Below are 27,178 nucleotides of genomic sequence, written 5' to 3'. Positions count from 1 at the left end.
TGTAAGGTCACTTAAAATAGTCTATGGTTATTTATAATGTCGAAATAAAATTTTCCACTGAACGCCCTAACAAAGTTTCAGGTATCTGGCACAGCTGATTTTCAGTCTCCGTGCAAAAATATCTTTCTGCTGAACATTTACACATTTAACAGGAACTTACTACAGCCTGGAACAGATCACAGCTCAGAGCACTAGAATTTTATTTAAATAGTTATGGACAAATTAATAAAAGTACCAGTAATGTTTATGGACCTGCATAAAAGCTGGATGGGATTTTACAGAAAAAAATAATTTATGTTATGATATATATATAATCTGGAACGTTGGCTTGGATTTGGCTGAAATGGGGAGCTACCCTGCTGCTCGGCTTCCCTCAGGTTTTATTTCAGAACTTCTCGGAATTTTAGCACTGCTTGCAAAATGGGTCATATTTTAAGATATTAGAGAATTGTCGAAGGTTAGTGAAAATATGTGATTGCATAGCAAATTATGTCTTAACAAACACCTTTGGATCCACTTTATAAAGCAGGGTTTTCATTAGTACGGCTGCATTTGCTGCAATTTCAATTGTCTTTTAGCTTTTTCACTTTTAGCTATGTTATGCATACAGCCATAATTATATTGCTTTTGGACAGAAAGATAATGTTTTAAAGAGCACTGGGTTTGTTTACCATTACATTTATAAAACATGGGCCCAGCACGCTCCTGTTGTAAGCATCATACACTCAAAATGAAAAATAATTGTCCTATTTGAAAGATTCTAACCTGGATGATGTTCTCTAAATAAATAGTTTCGGTGCCAGTTTGTTGGGCTGGAATGTACTGTAAGTAGGATGAATACAGAATTTATTTTGAGCTTCTCTATATATGTAAATAGCCTTTGTGAAATGGGAATAAATGAATGGGTTCACTGGGTTTGTTATTGTATTGGATATTTTTAGTCAGAGTGACTACAGCAATGTCAGCAATTATTACTATAGTTAAGGACTTGCCAATATTCTCTTTCCAACATCTACCTTCCCAAAGTTTTTTATTCACTCGTGAAAATGTGCATCGAGTCAAAATGTGTGAACTTGATGCTAGAGAAGGTTTTGCCCAAATTTCCATTAATTTCAGTAGGGGAAAGATAAGCTCCAGTGTCTCTTGGCAGCGCTTTACTTTCGCTTTGGTTCTAAATTGACTGTTTGCCCAGCTATTCTTTGCTTTTTCTTAAGTATGACAAATAGTAACTCTAGATTTGCACGTTATTTGGTCTGTTAAGTAGGCATGTGGTAATGAGTTCGGTAACTACAGCATTCATACTCAGACTATGGACTACTACAGTTTGTTTAACTACTGTGTCCCTGCCCCATTGATTTATAGCCCAGATAAAAGAAGATTCTTTGTGTCCTGAAGTTAGTCAAAAGCATTTAATATTTCAGCACCATGCACTGGTTTTTAGCATTTATAGTCCCTGATACAAACTATAAAGGTTTGAAAGACAGCCTAGAAAATTATTACATTAAAAAATCAATCTTGAGAATATTACTTTTTTCCCCAGTATTTTCAGTAGGAAGTGAGGACCGAGAGCTGAGAGTCTTGCTTTCTATCTCAGGTTTTGATGCTGACTTGCTCTGTGACCTCGGACAAGCCTTTTAGCAAGTTTTCCTTCAGTATAAAATGGGGTACTAACTGTTACCATATACCTTTTGAGATATAAAAGTATGTATTAAATTCTCAGAAGTCCAAGGATTAGCAGGGCTCAGCATCTGTAAAGCATACCAGTAATACCAAGAGAAAAATTCTAAAAGTTGGTAAGAAACCTGCCGTGTCGCTGCTAAAAATTGTCGGCTTTTCCATGGCATGCAGTGAAATGCACGTTATATAAACAACAGAGTAGATAGTTACTGCTTCTGTGTTTTTTTTTTTTTTTTCTAAATTATGTATTTTCTGCTTCTCTAATAAGCATGGACTGCAAGCCTAAGTCTAGATCCTGCCATAGGGTTTTCCCATTTCCCTCCCTGTCTGCAACCTCTTAAGCCCCATTGGAACTGCATGTATTTCAATGAGGTTTAAAGCAGCAAATGACCATATCATCACTGCGAAGGAAAGAAACGGGGGTCTACTTGTCATCTTGTAACAGCATTGCAAAGAGAAAGAATGGCCTGTGCTTTCTGGCAGTAAAAACCTGAATGTGTAGTACAATTAGAAAAATGTATGGCCTGTCTTTTTTTGTTTGTTTGTTTGTTTTTTTATTTTAAAACTGCATAGAGTTGTTAGGGTCCTCATAGTTAGGGACAAACTATTTTTTCCATGGCAAGATTGACTTTGTCCCTTTCCATTAATCCTCTTCCCGACTTCTATGTAACTAATTTCAGAATGAGGAAAAAGTCATGTTTTTTTCCTTGAATGAATTCAGAGAAAATCTACACGTTTAGAGATATAAAACCTAAAAAATGATAGCTTAATTTCTCCCCCCCCCCCTCCCCCCTCCTTCTTTCAGCATATATAAAACCAGCATGAGCCAGAAACTTCACGGTTATTTTTTCTGTTGACCTCAATGAAAACTAGTTCCCTTGACTAACTGTGGGGAAAGTGGGTGGTATAACTGTTTGTAATTAAAAAGGGTTTATACATTTGGAACCTTGCAGAGTCCCTAAATTTTGCATGCTGGTTTTTAAGAGACTAATGAAGTGCACTCTGGCCAGATACAAGCTCCATAAATCTCACACAGAAGATACTACAAGATGTAAGTCAGTCTCGAGTGGGAGAGGTTGTTTTTAATGCTCCCAACCACAAGCACACCACCAGATCCTTGCATTTACTCTCTCGGTGTTGCAATGGTGAGGATTCCTATTGTAAATCTATTCTCAGTAGCATGAATGGCAGAAAAATTTTCAGGCAGATTCTTTGTTAATAACATGAGTCTTGAAGCTGAAGCAATGGAAAACCACAAAAGAGTGATAGGCTTGCTCTAAAAAGGATGAAAACATACAACATTGAAAGAGGTGGTGCAGTCTACAGGAGTTAAATAGAAGAAGAAAGCATATGGTAATGGCAAATGTAGAGTAAACATAATGGACATAGCAAACCAACTCTTTGAGGAACTATAAAAATGATTCTATTTTTGCACTTTCTTTCCTGAAGAGTCACTCAAATGATGAACTAAGCATAGTCAGGCCAGATTAAAGGATCAAGAACATAATCATATTTGTGGTATGACATAAAGTAATCCTGAAAATGCTGAACATCCTGGTCACATTTTAGTGTGATATATGTGTGCCCCACATTAGGTGTGGCCTTAAGACCTTTGGTGAGTGGGGCATAACACAGGCTAGATACTTCAGTCAACTGTTGTGGAACTGGCAGCCAAGTCGCAGGAGACAACAACATCAGTCCAAAAACAAGCCATATGAGCAGATGACAAAACATTAGACATCACAGGAATGATTCTCTCTAGTAATAAAAGACAAAGATCTGGCAGAAAAAATATTATAGGTGAAGCTGCCAGCAGTATCTGCAGTTAAGCATGTCTACCACGTTTCAGTATAAGACCTTGTTTTCACTCACATAATGTTGCCAATTTTTAACTGTTCAGGATGAGCTTTTCAATCCTGAGTGTGCCTCAAGCTGAATTTTTTGGAAACTTCCAGCAGAAATACTTCTGCTGCTTCTAAGATCGGCATTAAGAGAAAACACATTGTTTCACAACAGTTTAAAATGTCTTAGAATCATCCCAATATCTATTTCAGAGCTGGGATGGGAAGTTTTACTAAGGAGGAGAGGAATAAGGAGGAAAAATCAGATAAGTCCTTTTTGTTGCCCTTGACCAAAAGGATCCACCCGAACTTGGCCGAGTTAGAAGCTGTTGAAAATTGTTGAGGTTTTTCTTGCGCGTGCTCAGTACAGATGGAGTAGTTGGCAGCTAAATTTTGCAAAGCCTCCATTAACGGCACTGGGCTTGCTAGACTGGATTGGATCTGTAGTCAGTCTAGTTTGACCAATATTCTCCCTGATAGTGGGCTGCACTGTTTTAGAGGAAAGGATAAGAAACCCTAGAGTCAGCAGATAGGTATGAGATCTATTCCTCATTTAAGGTCTCATCCTATTTAATAGTAGCTTATAAAATATGATCAGAATGACTGTCAGCAGTTCAGTCTTAAATTGTGTCTTTTGGAAGTCTGTAACTCAACCATAAAAATTCCTTACAGGCTGAAATCTGGCTTATACTCTCAGTTCAGAAGTCAAAATTCTCTACAGACTTTCTTAAATAGTCTGTTTTGAAATGATAGAAAAGAAAAAATAGTTATGTACAAATTCTGCACATTTCTTTGGTAATGAACTTCAAAATTCAGTTATGATAAGTATGATAAGTTTTAAAGTATTTGTTTCAAATGCTGGTCAGGCCCTAGAAGGAATGTGAGTAATTACAATCTTCACCATTAATACCACACATTCAAATATGAGTAAGATTCTCTGACCTTGAGATATTTAGGAGTATTATGATATTAGGAGCTTATGTGATGTAATACTGAATTCTAGTTTATCTTACAAATATTTAGACAATTCATTAAATGCATACATATTGAAAAGCAAGGGAGAAATCCTTCTGTCCTTTCATGCCAAAACTCATCATGAAGACAGTCACTCGAATGTTTCCCTAATTTAAGCATAAGAAAGACATAACCTGGAAGTATCCAGGAGGAACAAGAGGTCCTCAGAGGGGGCACAGCAGATGCAAAACCCTTCTTGGAAGACCACAGCAGCTCTCATTATTACCAAGCTTCCCTTTGTAGTGGAGAAGATAGAGCAGCTCTTCCCATCCTTGGAATGCTTTCAAACATACTCTGCTTGGCACCCTGAGGTTAGCGTGATTTTTGAGCAGATAAAAGCCCATTACATGAAAAGGCAGATCCCACCCTCTTTTTTTTTTTTTTTTTTTTTTTTCCCCTTGAAAAGCCTTATTCTGTTTGCAGTTCCACTGATTTCAATGGGAGCCTTCATGGAATAAGGTGCTGCTTCACCTAAGAAGCAGAGGCAAGCCTTTAAGTAACTTGCCACTTTGGGTTATTCTCCTTATCCTTTCACATCTCCATGTCTAAATGCCCATCTTGCTGAAGAATATGTGAAGTCTTTCAGCTCTTCGTTTCCACTCCATTTTAAAGACCTAGAATAATTTGTATTTTTAGGCATGAGAAAACCATCTTCCACAGTTTTTGACAATTGAAGAATATGGACTGAGGGAATCAGAGGAAAGCTCTATTTACTAAACACCACATGTAGATTACCACTGATAGTTTTTCTAAGGAAATTTATGACCTGTGTGGAGTAAATAAACTCCCTTTTTGGTAAAGAATCTGCAAGCCAATCATTCATGCTTGCTTAGAGACGTTACTGTTCGTGTTGCTTTTATGTGGAAGGCTACAGTAAAGGGTGATGTTATGTCTAAAATAGACAGTTGGCAGCTCTGGGGAAGAAAAAAAAAAAAAAGCAGCCATTTCTGACATTACTTATCATGAGATTCTTGCTAGATTATGGCACATTCACTCGGATTTAGGAAAGAAAGATAATGATAGGACAATTATAATTCTTGTAACTAATATGTTATCTTCATGCATGCACTTGCATGCCTAGCTACATTTACTGGCAAGTTATGGCATTTTACACATCTGAAATAAACAGAGAGCTCTCAGTATGTTCAAAAAGTTTAGTAAGTCTGAAAGCTGTTTGCTCTATATGTCAGAGTAAATGAGAATGGGACAGACACTTTTCTTCTCCTGGTTGCCCACCCTGTAGTCGTATCATTATGCTCCTTCTCTGCTCCCCTTCCTCTTTCCACTTTATACTCTGGATCTAATAGAGACATAACAGTTTAAGGCAATCATGAAAATTAACTGGGAAGAAGGAACTTTATTAAGTGTCTGTATATCATGTTTTCAGAAATATTAGTGTTTTTCCTGCACAAGTAACTCAGTGGCTTTCAGTGGTACCCCTCTTGATTTACACTGCTGTGAGAGAACTAGGCTGTTACTATCTATTAAGCCTCCCAGATGCAATTCAACAGATGCACACACACCATGTGTTCTTGTTTTCTTTAGACTATCATATGTGAAATTATCAACACAGCTTTTAGTAAATAATATTTTACCTATGAAAGTATTCTGAATTTAAAACAAGTAAGCGCCTTTCTGAGTGATGATCCCCATGTCCTCAACTCACCCCATCGCGCTTCAGCACACAGGCTATGTAATGTCACTGGGGCTTTGCCTCCTCTAGAAAAATGATCTGGTTTTGACATGGGGTGTAAAAAATAGTTTTACACCCTCAGATCCTCTCAAGTAGTAGTAGAAATGGTTGCCTCACTGGTGTGGACAAGGTCAGGTAAGTTCATTGCTTATTGTAGCAAATCATGCCTGTCAAGGGCTCACGGGACAACTTGCCCGCACAGGATTTGACTCAGAGTGTATAGAAGAATTTCTTACAATAGGTATTGAACTCGACTGACTTTGTTTGCACTGGAAGAGCAGTTGTTTTCAACACCACTCCAAGATGTGTGGAGAGTGGGCGGCATTTTGACAACAGTTGTCAAAAACACGTCATTTGTCTGGGGTAGGTGCATACCTACTGAAATATCGATGCTATAAAAGGCCCAATTCAGTAAACTTGGGATAGTGCAAAGTCTGCGATGTTGGCATGGACTGTAACTTTCAATGCTGACTTACAGTTTCAGGATGTCAGATGATGAACAGGATTTTTAATACATTATCATCTACATAAATTTGGGATTCAGGGCCACAAGCCAATTGTCAAAACTGGAGGATTTTTAAGGTTGTGTAGTGTAACTTAAAGAAGAGTTGACTTACATAGAACAGTTAATGGATGAAAATACCCATGTTGTAAGCAAGTGATCATTACTCTCATCACATGAAGCTAATGACATAATACATAATACCAAATCTTGCAACCCCTTCACAGACTATGTGTTCTTTCATGCTCTTATATGAAAAAGCTTAAGAAACTATTTTGCCAAACCAGACTGGACCAGGTATCTCTGTTTCATAAAATGTCTGCTAATAATTGACCAGCTCTACGGAAGCATCATAAAAGTGGATTGTAGCAGTTTTCTTCTTCTATGGTATTTATTTTTGCACTTGCACAAAGAGTAAGATAATGTATGGGGAAGGAAACTGAAGCAGAAGTTATTTTCAGCTTGATAAAAGATGCTGTTTCGTATGGAACAACTTCTAGTTGACCTTTGCAATGAATGCCATAAAATACTATTTTGGCCACAAATGGAACAACATTTTTTAGAAGGATTAATGTTTAATCTGTCTGTCTGTCTGTCAATCTATCTATCTGTGAAGAATTTAGAAAAGACTAAAGGAAGCTAGCAGCTCACTCTCACTTGTAATTGCATCTGTAAAACTTTTAAAACTGTGCAAGATCTTTCTCTACTGTGCTGGATGCCATTAGCATTAGCATATTACCACAGAAAAAGAATCTAAAGTAGACAGCAAACTTCATAAGAAATCTTCCACAAGCCTTCCATCCCTCAAAAACTTTAATCCCCAACAAGACCCTTTCACAAAACCCACTAAAATATATGAACTGTTCAGTATGCTCACAGAGTTGATAACAGTCAGAGTATTTTTTTGATAATGATAAAATCCAGAGCTATATTAAATGGGAGAAAGTAATTTTTGAGGAATTTTGAAAACCCAGAGATATTTCGGAGTAGTCAGTCACTGCACTTATACTCAGGGGATTTTTTTTTTTTTTTTGGCATTGTCCCTTTTTTTTGGCATGGGTACAGGCTTCTATCCGACTGCATGTCCTGTGGCATTCACACAATAGTGCACAAGTACCATGCAGTCATTCTTTGTGTTTCCTGGCCCTGGATGTTAGGTGAATGTGAGACTTATAAATAAAATGGACACTCAAGAGTCCAGATACTTTACAAATACTTTGTAACAGAGGGAGAATAGGGAAAGAATCTTTCCAGATTCAAGAGTTCTGTATTGGAACTCTGCAGCGATTCCCAGTAAAAATGCTTTAGCTGATCCCAGTTGTAGTATTGGTTCATTGGAAAGAGTGCCTGGATATGTCCTTTGGCTGATCTGAACACATTGCCCATAGTTTAAAATCAACATCTTAGCTTTTTAATAATTTTAAAAATGTACCTAGTTCATTAGTCTGAGAGTATTTTAAAATCCTTCTGTATTTTCCATCATGATGCTAAGTTGACACTGGCAGAATGGAAGTTGGAGAGAAGTAGCAAAGAAATAAAAAAGTATCCTACTCTGTTTCCCAGCTACAGAAATATCCAAAGCTGCCAGAGAAGCACCTTATACAAAAGAAGACTGTCTAGAGAAGAGGTAAGAATATTCTCAGGAGCTCTGTGGAAAGCAGTGCTTCTTATCCAAAAGAAAGACAGAAACATGTAATTGTACCCTTCCTTTAAAACTAGGTCTTACTGCTTTCCTGTGTGTTACAGATCACACGTTATTTTACATTGGAAGCTTAGTGCTAAAATCTAAAATATAAGGTCCAAGTTCTGCTCTTAGATACACACGCACAACTCCAATGAACTCAAAGAGAGCTGTGTTCATATGTTTAGCAGTGGAATTTGGCCCTAAATATTTAAACATTTAGTCAGAGGAAAAAAAGCTTCTCTGATACATTTGTATCTCGTATCTAATGTACACAGATTACCACCACTGGGCACCCACATTAAGGGATAAAAAGTTTTGGGGAACCATAAACTCAGCATTCTACCTGCTCTGCATGGTCAAATAACATGAATTTGTTTCAGAACATTGAGGAAATTAAATCCTTAGCAACCTGTGGCTGATGTTATTTATTCTGCAGTCCGGGAGTAATTTGATGCGAATTCCTGGCACTATTCCTATATTTCAAGAAATTACTGTTTTGAATGGACTGATTCTGGAAACTTTCATTATATTAATATGCAATCCAAAAAGAACTAATGTCTTGTGCTTATATTTTCTCTGCAGAGGAAAGCTTAATGTTCTGGCTAATTCTCACTTATCTGTCAAAGGCTTATGACAGGAGTCCGTAATAACCTAAACATGTCATTTGGAAATGGTTAACCTGAGGATCCCACCTGCTCTCCATGGCAAAATGACCCCAGATGTATTTTTGTTAAGGATACAAAGGATTCAGAATCCCGCAAATTTTCTTCAAGCAACATAATACTCCAATTAGTATATCTAATATAAGTAAACAATAACTATATAGACATGTTATTTTCCTTGGACAGATGACAGCTAGAGGAGAGCTGAATTCCAGGTTCAGACACCTAAATTTGGTTGTCTACAATGTAAACGTTTATATTTAAGCTAGCTGTTTAAGCTCCCATTATACTCAGTAGTGATCTAAGGCTCAATTCACTTGCCTAAAATTAAGTCTCTAGTGCCAATACCTATGCCTTGGGCTACCTAAGAAATCACCATGGGGCTGACACATATGAGTCAGGACCTACATGAGGCCCTTTGCTCTTTGGAAAGGCAGATGGAGAGCAGAAAACATAGCCCAGGGTACTCAACATAGCTAAACTCAACCCTAGCAGATGCAGTCAGTGGCTTCTAGAGAGCAAGTCTAATGACCAAACATAGGTGTCTGCTTCCAGATGAACTGGTCTCTGGCCTGCACTGACCATGCTGACTGAGTTTCCACTGACTATAATACCTAAGCACAGCCCACATGTACACGCCTAATTTTAGATGACTGCACCTGAAGTTGAAACCTACTCCAGATACCATAATTGCCAGAATATATCCTGTTATTCCAGTAGTCACTATGGTTTTGCTCTAGCCAGGGTTAAGCTACTCTGGTTGTGCATTTTGTGCAGTACGGTGATTTCAGTTAAACAGTGGCAGGCAGGAGAGCAAGAGTAATGGGGAGGTGTGATTACACGGGTGATGAATCTCTCTTGATGTGGTTTTGCTTCAGTGAGTTCCTTGAGATCCATTCAGGCAATGTTTGGCTAAAGCTGCTACCTGCTGCCTAGTTAGAGGAGTCTCTGGCTACTAGTGTTGGCTCTTTCCCTTGCTTGGGAGAATTGGAGCTTTGCCTCCTCTTTACTGGTCTCATTTTTAGGTGACCAGAACATTCAGCATACTGCCAGGGTGCTTTTATCAGAGCTACATGTTTTTTTGGCAGAGTCAGCTTCATAAGGAAGACTCTTCATTCAAACGTAATTTCTGTTGTTAAAGCCTTTTGGCTGGAGCTCTCTAATCACAGAGGTCACCCTTGAGTATCTCTGGCTATAGAGATGCAATGCAGGATGTTGCCAAAATGCTGTGACGATTGTAGGAACAAAAACATGTGCAGACTTGTAAGTTCATTAATAATTATGGCCAGTTGGGCCTTCTGTTCAGGTCTTGCATCAGCACTAACAAGGTAAGTTAAGAATGATCTGGGACCAAGAAATTCTTTGCTGGTACAAATCATGATTTTGGTTTGCTCTGGTGGTTATCTTGGTTGAGATCAAACCTCAAGCGTTATTGTAGATAATATATACAATTATTAGCATAAGTTCCCTTGATTGTGTGTGGAAACTCCCAACCTCATTTGTGGAAGCCATGGTTTTGAATAGTGTACAACAAACTAGCATCGTTTAAGCTATAGTCTTAGTTAGAGCGGTTGATTGGAGAGGCTGAAGGCATTGGTGGCTGGGAAAAGGACTCCCCTGAGTAGTTTTTCTTCAAGTGAATTGACTCATCAGTTAGGAACAAAACTCTGCTTTTATCGTATTTTCTCTTTCATTTGTATGCTGCTTGCTTAAGGGTGTGCCTGTGGTGTTGGCTTCTGAGAGGAGTGTTAATACCTGTGCAAAATGACTATTACAGATTGAAGCTCTTGGTCACAACTGGATTACCCACACAAACTTCTATCTTTAAGATCATGGTGCAGCCTAATTCTGTTTCTCCAGGTGGAATTGCCTTAAATCCATTTTGGCACAGAAAACATCATTATTTTCATATCGTGCTAGTCTACTCTCCTGCTTTCATCCATATGAGCCAGGAGTGAATAAGAGTTGGCAACTTCATACTTGGCTATTATATTGCAGAGTACACTTTAATCAGCACCCTAATAGCACGCCCAATTAATTGGGACATTTGCCAGGAAACCAGTTCACTTCCGTACACTTCAGTGGCTGTAAATGATGGATAAATAGCATGCTTGCTGTTGTCTGAGTGTATTTGTTGTAATTAACAGGTACGATTTGCTGTTTGCTGGCATGTGTTTCCACAGTAGCACTCTGCTCATTTTTGAGTAGGAGCCCTGTTCCAGTGCAGTTGCTAAAAATAAATGAAGGGCAGATTTCCCTTTCAGTGTTTGCTTAAATGAATGCAGTGCTTTTGTATTAAACAAATAATGAATGTAATCTATGTATTTCTATGTAATACATTCCTATACAGTTTTTGACAATAAAGGTGATAATTTAATTAGCATGCTTCTGTTTTAATTCATATAGCAAACAGGACTTTGCCATACCATGGAATAATTTATAATAAAGGGAGGGATTTCTGCTGCAGCTTTCTAATGCTACCTTTTTTACCAGAGGTTGCATGGTGGTTTGCTTAAAAGTGGTATTTCCTTGAGGGAGATCCACAGAAGTACAATCTATTTTCTGAAATTGGTATATGCTATGATTTACTGTATGCATGTGACATGTTCTCTTATTTGGACACCCTTTGCCAAAGAAATAAAATTGGACACAGCAAACTTTTCTAATCCCTGCATTCCTCACAGATTGCTTTAATGTAGACTGAAAAAAATTATTGGAAGTAAATGAATATGAAGAGGGAAATGTCACTGGGGAAATCTCAACAAGGGATCTTAAAAACCAGGATGGCCATGGATCAGCAAAGGGTAGAAACACTCATGTAATTAAAGGAGAACATCATTTGTGGGTTATCCGAAAAGAATTGTCCATGTTGGCATTTACTTTGACTTGTTGGCAGGAGGAAAAGAAACCACCCTGTACCACTGCATACGGTTCCTTATTAGTTGTGGCTTCTGCAGAGGCTCCGTCTCTTCTTTGGAGCATGGAGGATTTCTTTCATTACATAATCTAGATTTTTTTTTTTTTAAATAGATTAATTATTTTTTTCTCTTGTGTGTGCAAATTCTCTTTGCACCAATGCTTCTATACTGAGGTTATTATGCCAAAGGAATGCAAGCATCTAGAGTAACAATGGTTCATTTTCCTTTAATGACTTTGTCGACAGGATGGAGACATTTTTGTGGTGTGATGAATTCACTCGGTCTCCCGTTGTGTTTTCTCCACATGCTTTGGAAACTCTCTCTCTTTCTCCGAGAATTGTGGCCATCCACTCCAGCAAGAGCTTCATTACTTTATATTCATTGTATTTAAATGACACCCCAGTGGTACTGACCTCCTGGGATGATTGATGTAAATTACATGCTATGTAGGGGAAAATAAAATCTTTTTCTGACTTTTTATGTTCTGCAGAGAAATAAAAAGTGAAAACAAATGACAGAAAATCAGGCCTATTCAAAGTGAAACTTTGTAAGCATTATGGTTTGATCCGACTCCAGTTTGTAAAAGTGCTGAGACAGTTTATAATGACCTTACAATCTGAAAGGTAACCCAAAAAGGGAAAATAATTTTGTATGTGCCCTTTTTTGGTTCTTTGTAATGCATAACAAAAACTTGATCAGTTTTTTTTTTTTTTCCCTCTCTGTGAAGTTTACTAAGAATTCAGACTCGAATAGGGAGCAGCCACTGCACTTTTATCAGCTACACAAAGGCACAGTACAAGAAGGGACATTGTGTTCCTCAGTCCTCTTTACTCCTGCCTTCTAATAATTTTATTTTTATTGATTTAAGATTTCATAGTCAGCAGGTATCTGTCTTGCTCAATTGTTCTGCCAGGAGTTATCACCCCTAGAAGTGGCAACAGGGGGAATGCCATTTCATCAGCCCAGCTCATCATTGGGCAGTAACTTCAATCAATTCTGAACTGGTAACCTCTCACTGTGGGCAGAAGGATTTTGCAGAGCAACAAAATTTATCAGAAAATGTTCTGTCAGTGCTTTTTCAGGGACCTCACCAAGTCACATTGCCTCTATCCAAGCTCCTGGAAGTTACGTAGTTCACACTGGACATGCTCAACCACATCATCCCAGTAATTCCCTTATTAAGATTACCATGAAGAACTGGCATAGTAATTTCTCTATTTTCTATGTTTTCATATCTGTCCTACCAATTGTGATACACATGAAGATATGCATGGCACACACCATAGAAATAGCAGCAATATGCTGCCTTTCCTTCCTCAGTTTAAGGTTTTGGCAAATCACAGAATTTGGCTAAAAACTTGAGTCACCTCAAGGAAGACTGCAGTTCCTTTCATAATTGACAGAATGCTTTGATTCTCCTTTTGGCCAGGAACACACTTATCAATAATCCTGCTTTGGCTGGGGGTGCCCAGGTGTCTTAAAACGTACAGAAGGAAGGAACGGTTCAGAGCATCTTCCTTGCAGTAATAACCAGACTTTGCTGTGCAGGAAAGAATCAGCAGCATGAGGCCTCTGATTCTCGAGGATATTATCTTAGCTGCTTGGTGTTTTGCCCTGTTGCTGTCAGCGCTTGGGTGGGTATTGGCTTTACTTTCATAATCGTAAGCAACAGCAGAAGGGAGGGACAGAGGCTGGCAGCACTCGGCAGCGAGCAGCAGAATCGCCTCGTCTTTCTGAAGCTGATGTGGGAGGTGGGAATGGGAAGGAAGCAATGCAGAGGGACTGATAGGGTGTTTATATGAAGTAGTAAGAAGGATGGCGAGTGAATGGTAGCCAAAAAAAAAAAAAAAAAAAAGAGTAGCAGAAGGACGCTAAAGGAAAAAGGCAGGAAATAAGATGACTTTATAATCAACTGGAATTCAGATGGCCCCTAGAGTGTTAAGATCATTGCAGTGGTTGCCAGAGCTTTCTTCTACTTTTTCTTATCCCTCAAAAAAAGAGAAGTAAAATGCTAAGATGTACATAAAATTATGAAGTCTCTAAGCTGTCAGCTTCTTAGAATGAATCCTAATAGAAATAATATGGATCCTGTTCAGAGTGCAGGCAAGAACTTGAATTAAAGATGGACTGAGGACCAAGAAAAAGATAGACTGTAACTTTGGAACTTGTACACCCTGCAACCCTTCAAGAAAAGCAAGGGTTTTGGTGGTGAAGAAAGCACTAACAGTTAATTCCATTTACCTTTGTTGGTCATATTTATGCATTCCAGTTTATACCATGGTACAAATCAGCCTGTCTCCTAACAAACCTGCGTGTGTACTTGCAAATGAGTGGAATGATCAAACCGAACTCACAAACCCCTACAGTTAGGCAGTGTTGAAGAAAGCAAAGGTTAAAAGAAGCAAGGAAAGGTAGGTTAAATGCTCCGGCCTGCCTAGTCATGCCCTTCTCCATCAACTTGTTGAGCTGACAGGACACAGGAAGAGGAAAGCCACCACTGCCAGGAATGTGATTCTGCTTATAGATGGAAGGTGTTTCACCACCCCAATGCCTTTAACCACCCGGGTATAGAATAGACTATTTCAGTTGGAAGGGACCTACAATGACCATCTAGTCCAACTGCCTGACCAACTCAGGGCGGACGAAAAGTTGAAGCATGTTGTTAAGGGCTCTGTCCTTAAACACTGGCAGGCTTGGGGCATCGAGCACCTCTCCAGGAAGCCTGTTCCAGTGTTTGACCATCCTCCCAGTAAAGAAATGCTTCCTAATGTCCAGTCTCACCCTCCCCGGCACAGCTTTGAACCATCGTGTGCCTAAAGTAGTGCAACTACTAGCTGTGGTAAGCATCCACTGGTATTCCACATCCTAGCTAGTAGCGCAACTAACTAGCTGTGGTAAGCATCCACAAGGTACACAGATTAGTTGTTTTACGCAGTGAGGAGAAGGCACTGTACTATTTTCAAACACCTCCACAGTGCTGCAGAGCCGAGGGTGCGCTGGTACCTGCACCGAGGCCAGACACCTGTGTAAACGCGCACAGCCCCTGCTAGGGGGGAGCCAGCCCCCTCTCCCCAAGCCCTACCCGGTTTTTAGCACCCGGAGCAGCCCTGAAGCCTCCTACCGCCCCCCCCCAGCGGCTCCCGGCGTCGAGGGGGAAGGGGCATGCCACGGCCGCGCCGGGCTCCCCTCAGCCGCCAGCCTGCACCTGCGGGAGGCGGCCCGGGCACCGCGGTCCCGCGGCGGGCTGAGGGAAGCGGCGGCAGCGGCGGCGGCGGGGAGGAAGCGGCGGCGAGTCCCGCCCCGGCCCGGCTCCACCCCTCGCCCTGGGAGGCGGCGGCCGCCACACAGCAGATGGAGGCGGCGGCGCGTCGCGGCCGGTGTGTGGCGGAACCGGCCCCTCCCCGTCGCGGGCGGCGCCATTTTGCCCCCCCTCGCAGCCTTGTGCGCCTCAGCGCCGGAGCCGCAGCTGCTGTGGCGGCGGGGGGGGCCCGAACCGGGGCGGGGGGGAGCGAGGCCGCCGTTTTTCGTCCCCCTTATTTCGTGCCTCGGTCCAGGCAGCGCGTGGGGGGGAAGGGACGAGGCTCAGTTCCTGCCACTCGCTTTCCCTTCTCGGATAGCCGCACACGGGGTGGGGGGAACTGGGCACCACCACGCCAGGCTGCTCCTACCCTCCTTCCTTCCTTCCTCCCCTGCACATCTCAGCCTCCTCCTCCTCCTCATCCATCCATCCATCCATCCCCGGGGTGAGCCTTTAAGTGAGTCACCAGCGAGGGCCCGCAATTAGACAATGTGTTGCTGCTAACTAACTTAGCAAGGCTGCTCATTTTTTGGGGCCTTCGAGAAATATTAACCTCGCGGATTCCTGTCAGCGCTACCTGTGAAGCACTGCTTGGCGGGAGGGGGCGGCGGGGGGTGCCTGTGGGCGCGGGGGGGCTTCTGCTAACTCCGTCTATGTTCGCGATTTTGCGTTTCGTAGGTCGCGCTGGCCAGATGCGAGCAGCAGCGTGCGAAGCGTAACGGCCGTGGGGGTGTGTGGCCGGCAGCCTTGGGAAGGGGCTTCTCCGCCTAAAGCCATCTGCTCTGGTATCGAAGCCAAGACGCTGAGAAGCGGCCCTGCCTTTGACCCAGGCAGCGATGCTGCCTGGCGCCTGGCTGCCAGCTCGCTCCCAGCCTCCTGACCATGGTTTTGGGTGGAAGCGCGAGACCTGGGGTTGCTCGCTGTCGGGAGGTCAGAGCGAGCAGCTTTCCCTGCGTTTGACTCTTGCGTGGGTTTTCTTGTGGCCTGTGGTGTGGTTACACGTGTTGGGCCCTGCCCTGTTCGTTCTGTTGTCTTGCAGCTAACCTTGAAGGTGTTTCTAGAACTTTTTTTCTTAAAGTGTGGACTTAACATTTTGTGATGGTGGCCAGGCCTTGGCCTGCAGTATGCCATGTATTGTCGGGTGTTGTTAATTTCTGCTTGTTGCTCTGATGCTGTGTAATGTCAGTAGTTTGTAAGTTTTCTCTGGAGGAAGTAGATTTTATTTATTGTGCACAAACAGGGGTGGTGGTTTATAAATAGGAATCCTGTAATATTCCATATAGAAATTATTAGTCCTTACAGAAGTTACTGGTAAACGCTAAAAGCCTAGGAATAACGGCTAGTCCAGAAAAATACTTCTCTGTGTAGGTTTTAAGTGGTTTTGCCACTTACTAACAGTATTTTTATATGTCTTATGTACAGATCAACTGCTTGTAAGTTCCTCGAAATTATACAAATGAATGCTTTGCAGTCTATGAATGCAAAGCACAATATACATGCAAAATATACTCTGCATGTGAAGGGGAGGTAAGAACCTGACGTTGCGGACAACCAACTTTGCTGTACAGTATTAATGATTTATTGCAAGACTTGATTTCCTAAGAGTGAATCTCTTTCAAGGTTTGCAGTGGTGTTGGTGATATGCTTAAATTTTCTTTTGAAGTCTTTGATCTAACTCCCACATCATTCTCTTTCTTGGTACAGGCCTCTCTTTCCCTTTGGCTTATTTGGCAGGGTGCAGTGCACTCTCCCTTTCTCCCTTTTTGCATATCTTTATTCATTGTTGGCCAGATTCAAGAGGCATGGAAGGCAGTGTCAGTCTTTTGGTTAACTTTGGTGGATTTTGCACAGGCTCGTATTTGCATGTTACTAATATGCAAATCAGATTTTATTTTATTTTGGTTCCTTTTTGTCCTGCGTATTGTTGCTGTCTAGATGGGAATACTGATGTTAACAGTAGCATTTCCAACTGTAACAGTATTTAAGCTTTTACAAAAGCCCCATCTCTGTGAGCCTTATGAAAGCGTGAAAATGTTAGTTTTCATTTAGATAAAGAAATTCTTAGCTGTGGTGATTCTGAAGAAAAGCTTAAGTTCTAACCAGAGTATGCAAAAAAGGCAGGAGGAAAAAATCAAAGTCATGTCTCTGAGAAGTAAACTAGAAATCCTTTTATGCTTTACTGGCATTTTATTTGTGATTTGCAAATACCTGTATTTGGAAACAGTGCTTAAGGTTTAACAGGATTCAGTAGCCTTTAGATTATTTACTAAGCCTCTGAGTGTCATAAGCAGCTGAATTACTCTCATGGGTTCAATTCTGAATAACATAGAATGGAGCTGTCTGAAATTTGATTAGTCAATTAGTCACTTGTCAGCATAAGCAAGCTGTAATTTGGTAAGCTACAAGTGTTTTAAGAATTACTTACACGTAATAGTCTAGAGCAACACTGAACATTGTTCATGTTGTTACTGCCATTCTGATGCGATGCCCTCAAGCAATGAGACCAGCTAGACAGTGTCTTTCTAGGTCATTATTGCAAGGGTGTTCTAAGGCATGAGGCCAAACCCAAGCAGTGTAATTATACCATAGAAACTAATTGAGTTGATGTACTTGTTGTAATTGTGAAATATCCAAATGTGTAGATGCACAAAGTATGTAAAGAAAAGTAAACTAGTTAGGCCTATGTTCTCATGGAACCAGGCAGTAGTGACTCAGTTATGAGTTTATCTGGAGCTGATCAGAAAACTGCATGTCAAAGGTACTGAAAATGATACTGATTTGATTTGTAATCTGTGTTTCAGATAATTGGCATTTGTAGTGATACATGTAAACATTATTAATTTGAAGTAATCTTAGTAAGTGTTCATTTGCAAGCTAATGCATAATAAATTTATAAATAATCTGGCTTTTCTTTACCCCTGTATTTTGCATCCTTTTGAAGTATTATGTTTGATTACAATCAGACAAGCACAGAGTCAGCTGCAAAGTTTCTAGTTCACACAGCTCCTTAAACTGTCATAGAAGAAGTAACAGTAATGGTAAAAAGAGGCCAAGAGCTTGTATGAAAGAGGGGATTTGAAGCACCTAGATATTGTCCTAACTTGCTAGTGTGTCTCAGGTCAGTCATAAGAATTACCAATACAGCTCTCCAGTGTTAAGTGCTTTTAAAAATTGTGTGATTAAGTAGTGAAGAAAAATGTGTATTTTCAAATAAACAAGATTACATTTTAGCGGAGACCTGTTGGACATCACCTGTGACCTTGAGATCTCTGAAAGGGGTTGGTGTCCTGAATATTACTAACTTATTGTTAGACCTACTTCTTCAGAGCTAATTTTATGGTGATAACTTATATTAAAGTCATGGCTGTTTTTCCCGTAGTTTTCCTTGTATTAGTGTTGTGCAGATAAGCAACAATAGAGGTAGACATGTTCTGCTCTAGAGAATTCAGACTTACGATGGCAAGCAGTGGTTTCAGAAAGGAGAGGAACGGTTCAGCAATAAGAATTGGAGAAAATTCTTACAATCTCAGTTATGTATTTAGCTAGTCATTCTTGATTGGCAATTTTTGATATGTACATTGATGCCCTAACTTGAGGGCAGCAACAGGGCAAAGTATGAAATTCCTGATATGCCAGAATGTTCAATTAATGTCAGTGTGGAACTATATTATGAAATTATTTTAGTTGTATTTCAAATAGTGAACTAAACAGAGCTCAGGGTGATATGGAAGGAGGAGGGCTGATGTGATCAGTGTGATAGGTTGGAAAGATAATATCATCTTGAAAGCAGGTGAACAAATGCAGGCAGGTGAAGGCCTAGAGAGAAATTATACCCAGGAAAGTACAGTGTAAAGCTGATAGTAAGAAGGGGTAAACTTGCCTGTGCTTTACAGAGAATCCAGCTGCATTAGCAAAACCTACGATTTGGATGGAACTAAAGGTGGATGGGAACCATGATGTCTAATGGATTTGCTTGTTGGCAATTGAGCAGTAAAGCATACTGGCAGAACTAACTTGACATCTGCGTATTCATACAGGGATGTCTTCAGAAAAAGCAAAATACTGAGTAAGTTACAGTTTGGGATCTGTTCGTCCTTGCATCCTGGAGTCAAGTATGTAAGTTCCTAATGACTTGAAGCCATTTTTTGTCACAGGACTTGCAAGCACACCTTATATTCTCTGAAAATTGTCAGTAGTTACTGCAGGAAGGTCATGGCGCTAGATTGCATGTCTATACAATTACTAAATAATTGGTATGGGAGATTCAGAATGCTACTAAAATAATGCATTTTGAAAAAGTAATTGCAATTCCAAAGTAGGTTACAGTAGCCAGATTCTGGAAGCTGTGGAAACTTTGCTCTTAGTTCCAGGTTGTCTGGTCTTTACCCTGTTTTGCTAAAGCATTTTTAGGAAGGAAGAAAAAAGTCATTGGGACTTAATTTGCAGTGCCATTAACTGCCAAATATGGCATGGAGTTCTGCAGAAAGTGCTGCCCATTCATTTTTGAGGGAAGTGGGCATATACATTATGTTCATTTTCCCTGCTTTCTTGGTTAAAAATAATCACTTCTGGGGCTCACTTCAGAGCTCTGATTAGACTTGAGTTAGAAACTCTAAGAGAAGTGTTTGTAAACATCTCCAGATGTGGAGGCATACCTCTCCTGTAAGATGATTATTCTGTATGTTTCTCAGTCTCAAATAAAATAGTCACATCTGTGTATTAATATTCTTGCAGTAGTCCACATCATTCTGTGCTCCCTTCCAGAAGGGGCTTAAATAACCGTCATGTCTTAACCCATGGTTGGACAAATAATAGCTTAAAACACCAAGACAAGCAGAGTAATTTCAAGTAAAATACAGCGGTTGTTACACAGAATAAAGTCAGGAGGTTATGCTTTAGTCTGTAGTTGGTTAGTGACTTTTTTTTCCCCCTGCATAGTCAGTGAGAGAGTTCTGCTTGTTTACTGCTTTCATTTAAGGTCTTTGGTAAAATTAATGCGCAAAGATACTGCCTTATGAGGTGTAGAAATGACCATTAAGGATTATTTTATCTCCAGGGATGTTGAACAGGACAGTTTTAAAGATAAAATCAATAAGATGCATTTTATTCTTTGAACCAAAACCTTTGCCTACATTTATTTGAAAATTTGTTTTACCCATTGTTACCAGACATGTATGTTTCTTCTCTAACTTCTAAATGGGAATGAATGACTGGATTGCCTTATAGATGAAAAGGGAGAAATGATGTTCACTTGTATTTCTTGTATTCGTGTGGGCTTCCCAAGCATGTTTCGTTCCAAGAAGGAGTGTCATGGTTAAAGATGAGATGGTTATTTGTCTGGGTGGTGAAAGCTGGGCTGTGCATTGACAGCTATAAGATGAATATTTCTTTTCTGGTATTCACTTTAAAATAAAACTATCGTAACCATCTAGTCTATCAGGTAATAAATGCAAGCAGCAGAAGCAGATGTGATGTGTTATCCTTAGCGTGAATAGCACATGCATTCCACTTTGTGATAGTTGGTTAATTAATTAAAAAAATGAAAGCAAGCTGAGATTGCATCCCTAGCTTTGAACAATATGATTGTGTGCAGACCTGATGCAGATGTATCACTGCCTGCCCACAGATTGCTTCTAATCCTGGATTTGGTCTGGCTGTTCCTTGAAAGTTTGTGCCTTTGCTTTATCTGCTTGGCTTTTAAGAGGCTATGTTTAGAGAATATGGAAGTTATTAATCTTATTGCCTATAAGCAAAGCCCTTTCTTAACTGTTGCACAAGAAGCTGATTTCTTTTGGATGTGAACAGTTTAGTGGATGATAAAGGGGTTTGATTATACACTTTGAATCACTTATTTGTTTTAAAATCAAGGTCATCCTTGCACTGCTTATCTGAGACACTTCAGAATGTTTCTACTTCCAGCTTGCTTGAATAGCTCAGGAGAATTTAAGGACTTAGTGATTTAATTTTCAGTTGTTCCATGCTACTGGGAGAGTGGGTGATCAGCAGAACAATGTGTACTACAGTATTTGGTTATGGGTTATTGGGTTATTTTATTTATTTATTATAATTTTGAACAAACACTTAGCCAGTCTTGTGTGTGTTCAGTGGGGTTTATGGTTATGTTTTTGTTTTTCAGAAGTGCACTAACAGAACCCTGTATTTCCTGTAGTTAATTAAGTTCTTAACATCTCCAGTCCTCGAAGGCTGTTCTTTTACACTCTCTTGTCTGCTGGTGAGGCCATGCGTGCAGTAAAATACTCAGTGGTAACAGACTGGTTAATCTAATTACTCTGAAGTAGAGTGTGTGAAAACAAAAGCATTAGTTTTAATTTTGTGTTAATTCATAGTCATCTCGGCTTTTATTTCCTTCCTGTTTTGTTTGGTTTTATAGAAATGAAAATATGTCAGTCTTTAAATTTTTGCATGGTTTCAGGTTACATGCAAAATGTATTTATGAAAGGCAAGAAAAGAGGACTGATGCAGTAACCACATTAGATGTATGTTTGATGCATTAAGCCATCATAACAGTAAATTCTACTCTACTGTGTTACTTAAAGATTTATGCAGGGACACTGTTTTTCTTGGTAGTTCTGCACCTTCTTTAGCCTGTAACAGAGACATCAGATAAAAGCTGTGAGAATCCACTTTTGTTTTTAAACTGACCCAGCTTAGAGTTATGTCCTTTTTTCTGTGAGAAGTGGAATCTGTAGTAATGTTTGCTCTTCCTGATTGAGTTTATATCAACTATTGCACAGATGTATCAGAGGACTGTTCTGTAGCGACTCTTTGGATGCACCTTTCTCTTTAGACCTTCCTGTGACATTTTGCCAGTAGTGGCTGGTGAAAGTATTTGAGTTGTATTTTAGAAGACAGAGTTGTTGACGTGTGTGTATGTGTATATATATATATATATATTTTAAGCCTGCGTATGTGTATCGCAAATGATATGAAATATCTTGGAGATTTGGTGCTTTACAGTGATGGGCTAAATGTATAGCCTGTAAATTAAATTCAGGTTTTAGCAGCAGTAGAATTTCAATTCTCGTACATCTCTCAACTGGATCTTGAATAAATTAGATGGATTATACAGATCACTTGTTGATTGTACAGGCATCAGTGTGAATTAGTAGTGCTTGGTAATTTCAGAGGGGGTATGAATTGAAAGTTTGTCCAGGTCTCTTACTTCAGTGAGAAGGTTTGGTTTAAACTTGACAAGAAATTACTTAGAATTTGTTTCCCACAACTGAGAACTTTGTTCTGCTGATTAATATGGAACAAGTGCTGTTTTCAGTTGTGACTTTCTAATGTAAAGGACACTGAGATTACAGTAGATGATTTTTAAATATTTATATTCATGATTATATATACCTTTTAATGTATATTTTTTATTTTATGTTTGATTACAGTATTTTACTTATGGGAACAGAATTTGTAAAAGCTGGACCTGTTTGGATAGGAACTCGTAATTACTAGTCCAAATAGTGCTAATCAAAAGTTATCTTCTCCTTACGAGAGTTCATGATTAAAATACAGCATGTTGAAATAATCTGTGACCTAATCCGAACATCTGAATTAATTTTGTAGGATATGGCAAACAGCTGGATTTCAGTTAGGAGCTAAAACAAGTACAGTGTATTGACCCATTGAAGATTACAGTAGGCTTTTCAGTTCCATGTTAGCTTTACTTATTAAAGAAAATTGATTTGAGAGCGCTTCTTCTTTTGAATAATTTTTTTTTTTTTAATGTCCGGAAGAAAGGAAATGGAACATACGGACGATGGGACTTTGATGTGTAAAGAAGTTAATTATCTAAACCATCAAACAAAACATGGGCTGTGGAAGTAATTATTATAAAGGGTCTGACAAAGCCTGACAAGCTGCTGGTTTTTTTTTATGTCAAGAAAATGCTGTACACCTGCTTGATTTGAAAGTTAAATCATTCAGTTGCAGTAGGAAGACCAAGTTTTTGGTGAAGCAGTAGCTGATAAGCTTTCAGCTCTCAAACCTACTGGTACTTACATAGATGTACAGCCCTTCAGGTTTTTTTAATTAAACTGTTCTTGTTCACTTGGAGGGCAGGAACCTTAAAAAGATTTTACTCCAAAATAGGATATGCGTGAATCACAAATATTTATGGTGTGAGGAGGCAACTGTGCAATTGTGTTCCATGTTTTTTGGGAATTTCTTTATAAGTTAGAAGAACAGAACCTCACTGATGAAGCAAAAGGTCTGCTATGGATGTTCAAATAAAAGAGCCATATGCTTTAAATGATATAGCTAGTTAAAAAAAAACAACAAACAAACAACTTAAAAAAACCTTAGGTCTTTGTGTGTTATTCTTTTTTTAAACTTTAAGGCACATATGATTGATATGTTTCTGGATTTTTTTCTATGGCTGTTTTAGAAGGTATTAACTGAGGTGTTTCCCTGGCTGCTTTCTCTAGGGTACAGGCAAAATACAGAATTTACAGTGTATTAATTTATACTTAAGAATATTGGTAGTGTGGTATTAGATATAAATATATACCTACTAAAAGTAATAATTAATCCCAATCAAGTAATGAATGGTAAAATATGTATACATTTCCCAGTCTTTGGGCTGTTCCTGGTATGTGGGTACCATTTCAGCTTCCTCTTCTCTCCCTTCCATGTGTACATAGAGCTTTCCTAGAAACGCTGTCACCTTCTTTCATGTTATAGATATGTGGTTTTTTTAAAAGTCAGTAATTTGACTGTTTAGATTATATGACTCTTTGGTAACTGTTGATTATGGCAGTATCCTGCCAACACTTAAGCCTGGTGTGTAACTACTCGTGATTAAAATCAGACTTTAGTGGGAGTAAACTTGTGATTAAAGTTACACATGTGCCTAAGTGCTTGCAGGATGGGAACTTAAATTAGAATCTGCTTGAAGATGAACAGAAGTCTATGAAAATCTACTTGAAAGCATTAATAAAAAAAGTAAACTCTACATCTAAATGCATAAACTTATTTTTGTTGCTCATCCATATGCTGTTATGCCATTCAAAGCACTAATTCTTTTGTTACTTTTTGAAGGTATCTTACACATTATGTTTAGAGTCTTACAAGTTTTCTTAAATTAACGCATAATATTTGTGCTTGATTTTAATGCTTCTAATGGTGTTTAACATAAATCTGGTCATGTGCTTTTAGACTGTCTTTTTAGAAAAGAAATCTATCTTAACTTCAGAAGTTTGAAGTGGAGAAAGGTAGGATCCCTTTAGAGGTCTTGGAGCAGAGCAAGCTGTATTAACATATGGTTTTCATTGTCATTGCTACTGCCACTACTAATACTACAAGAAATGAGCAGTACAACTCAACTGTTACTAGTGTGCAGCAAACTAGAAGAGGAAGATAAGTAGTGGGAATATATTGTGTTTATCAGGAGACTTACATAGTGTGTGTGGTTCTTTGTAAGAAAATTTCTTGAAGGGAAAAATGAAACTCCTTCTTAGATATTTATGGAGTCTTCCATTATTAGATAGCTTTTGATTTTTTTTTTCCAGTCTTTTAGTAAATTATTTTAAAAATTGAAATTGTTTAGGCAAGTCAAATGCCTTAATTAAGAGAAAAATGTAGATGTGCCAATTACTTCACAGAATAAGAGTAGAATTCCTGGGTTTGGTCTAGAGTTTTTTAATGAGAAATTTGTATAGAAAAGCTGTAAAATATCTTGTATAGATAATACCTTCAGTCATACAAATACGATGTTCAGGTCCCACTCTTTCTAATATATTTCTGTTTTAAAGACTTAAGTAATATGTGTATGTAAAGCTGGTGTTTTGGAAAAGAAGCTTGTGATCTCAGTGCTCATCAAGTTTTATCTGGCTTTTTCTGAGATTCTGTTTTTCTCAGTCTCAGTGGAGATGGTATGGATGGGATGCATTAGTGCTTAGGATACTGCAGGATGGATATAGGAAGATGTTTCAGGTAGCAAGATACTGATGCCTGTGAATACCGTGTATTCCAGAATAACAGTGGGTTTATGTTAACTCTTTTCCCCTGGTGCTCCTAGGGTACCTCTAAGTTGTATTTTCAAAAAGAGTGCACGTTTCCAATACTTCAGTTACAGTAAACATCAACTCTTCTACAGTGTCTCAGTCTTCTTTTTTGCATGCAGAGCTTTTAAATTTAAGTCTATCCCAAATAGCTTTTCCTCCCTTTTGAATAACTAGGGTGAAACGAACATGTGCTCTCTTTAAAATAAAATCTAAGTAAAGTGTTGTAAGTGCTGTTATGTCTTTGTTTCCTCAGATGAGCAGCACTGTGGCTAGCCCGATGTCAACAGTTGCCTCTTCAAGCAGTGGAAGAAAATCGACAAGCTTTACGCCTGAATTGCAAAGTATGATGTAAGTAATAAGTCAAAATATCTCCTAGTATCTGCAGTTTGTATGCATTTTTAACTGGTTTCTTAGAATGTGCATATAAGGGTGATGGGGGGGAAAAAAGAGCAGATATTAGTAACGGAACTGTTAGTGTTTCACTTCTGATTTATAAAACATTCAGCAGTGACTTGGATAAATAGAAAATACATCCTCTATTGAAAGAAGAGAAAATCCTGCTGAGTAAAGAAATGCATTTTTAATACTACTTTACAAGTCTTTAGAGACCTATATTTCTCAGTCCTTCATCAAAGAATGCTAAGCTTCCTGTTGTCATATATACTTATCTAAATAAATACTTTGTGTTGACATCTTTCAGTGTTAATACAGAGAGGTACACTGCTGCAATCATAATATTGCTGATGAAATTAAGATACAGAACACTCGTAAATAACTGGGTTTTGGCAGATAAGAAGTAAAGTTGTTAAAAAGTTATTTGTTGCTGTAAATTAACAGTAGATCTTAAAAACCCAGTGCCAAGCGGGGATATTGTATGACTGTGTAGTTTACAACTTCTAAAACCTTGGATGTTATTTAAACAGGAAGGTTTTGTCAGTCTTAAAGATACTTGCCTAATCGGAATGATTCCTTCTGTAGAAGTATTTATCTTGACTGGTAACCTACTACACTGGGCTGACTGCAAATATTAATTTTGTGGAAGTGCAACCCATTAATCAAAAAGTTTGACCTGCAACACATTCATCAGAAAGTTTGACCTGCCACTATACTGCATTTTTTTCCCCTTTCTATGTGTATTCAAGACACTTTACTGTCAGGATGGGGATGAGGGGGAAGTAATAAGCTTGTTTCTGTGTGGTTTTGTGCTCCTGATTTATCAAACACTTTAAAGAATATTTCAACCTAGAGCTCAAAGAAATTTAACCTCTAAGGCTGCAGAGAGAGCAAGCGAGCTAGATTACAGTAGCTCATGTCTAAATCATACATTAAAAAAAAAAAGATTGTGAATGTTACTTATGGAGCGGGGGTAGGGGATGCATGTTTGCCAGTTGCTGAGGTCAGCTGCACATAAAAAGAAGCTTTGCTTTCTGAAATCTTGCAAAAGTATCTTAAAGGATTTTTCTCTGTGTTCATTTGTCAGAGTTGAAAATGAGATGGAGAGAGCTAGTCACAAAGTACTGGGACATGGTTTCAAAAGACAGTGGTAATCACTGACTATTTTCACTAAAGTCTCAGCTCTGGAAGGCTGTCCAGGATGTTGTTTAAGATAGGATGAGGTAAAGAAAGATGAACTAAACTGGGAATTTTGGGCTACTGATCTTTACTTTGGCAAGATCATTGAAAACACAATATTTGATAGCTTTTTTTACTGTGTTGCTTCTTTTTTTAATTACTTTTAAATCAGCTATATGTAAATCAAAATAGCTATGGCATCCACCTTCTGACCCATAGGTAGATAACTCCATTTTGAAACAGGAGGATTTTATTTATTAAAATTACGAGTGTGTCCTGACTGTTACCATGACAC

General features: G+C 38.9%; 2 protein-coding genes across 4 annotated transcripts in view; one reads left to right on the top strand and one right to left on the bottom strand.

Annotated features, from left to right (window-relative positions):
- Positions 1–27,178, bottom strand: part of RUNX2 (RUNX family transcription factor 2) — a 222,619-nt gene that overhangs the window by 162,171 nt on the left and 33,270 nt on the right. The gene's annotated exons all lie outside the window — the stretch shown is intronic.
- The window catches only part of SUPT3H (SPT3 homolog, SAGA and STAGA complex component), a 278,497-nt gene continuing 266,831 nt past the window's right edge, over positions 15,513–27,178 (top strand). The window contains exons 1-3 of one of the 3 annotated variants that reach the window (XM_074895502.1): positions 15,513–15,734; positions 15,968–16,074; positions 25,565–25,659. In XM_074895502.1, coding sequence (XP_074751603.1) covers positions 25,565–25,659 — 95 coding nt within the window. In that variant the 5' untranslated portion in view covers positions 15,513–15,734; positions 15,968–16,074. Of the gene's footprint in view, positions 15,747–15,967; positions 16,075–25,564; positions 25,660–27,178 lie in introns of all 3 variants that reach the window. The other 2 variants (XM_074895503.1, XM_074895501.1) reach the window with 2 other exon arrangements.

Source organism: Athene noctua, chromosome 1 (assembly GCF_965140245.1).
Source record: "Athene noctua chromosome 1, bAthNoc1.hap1.1, whole genome shotgun sequence".
Classification (NCBI taxonomy): Eukaryota; Metazoa; Chordata; class Aves; order Strigiformes; family Strigidae; genus Athene; species Athene noctua.
The sequence above is the reverse complement of the archived record's forward strand: the minus strand, read 5'-3'. Positions and strand labels throughout refer to the sequence as shown.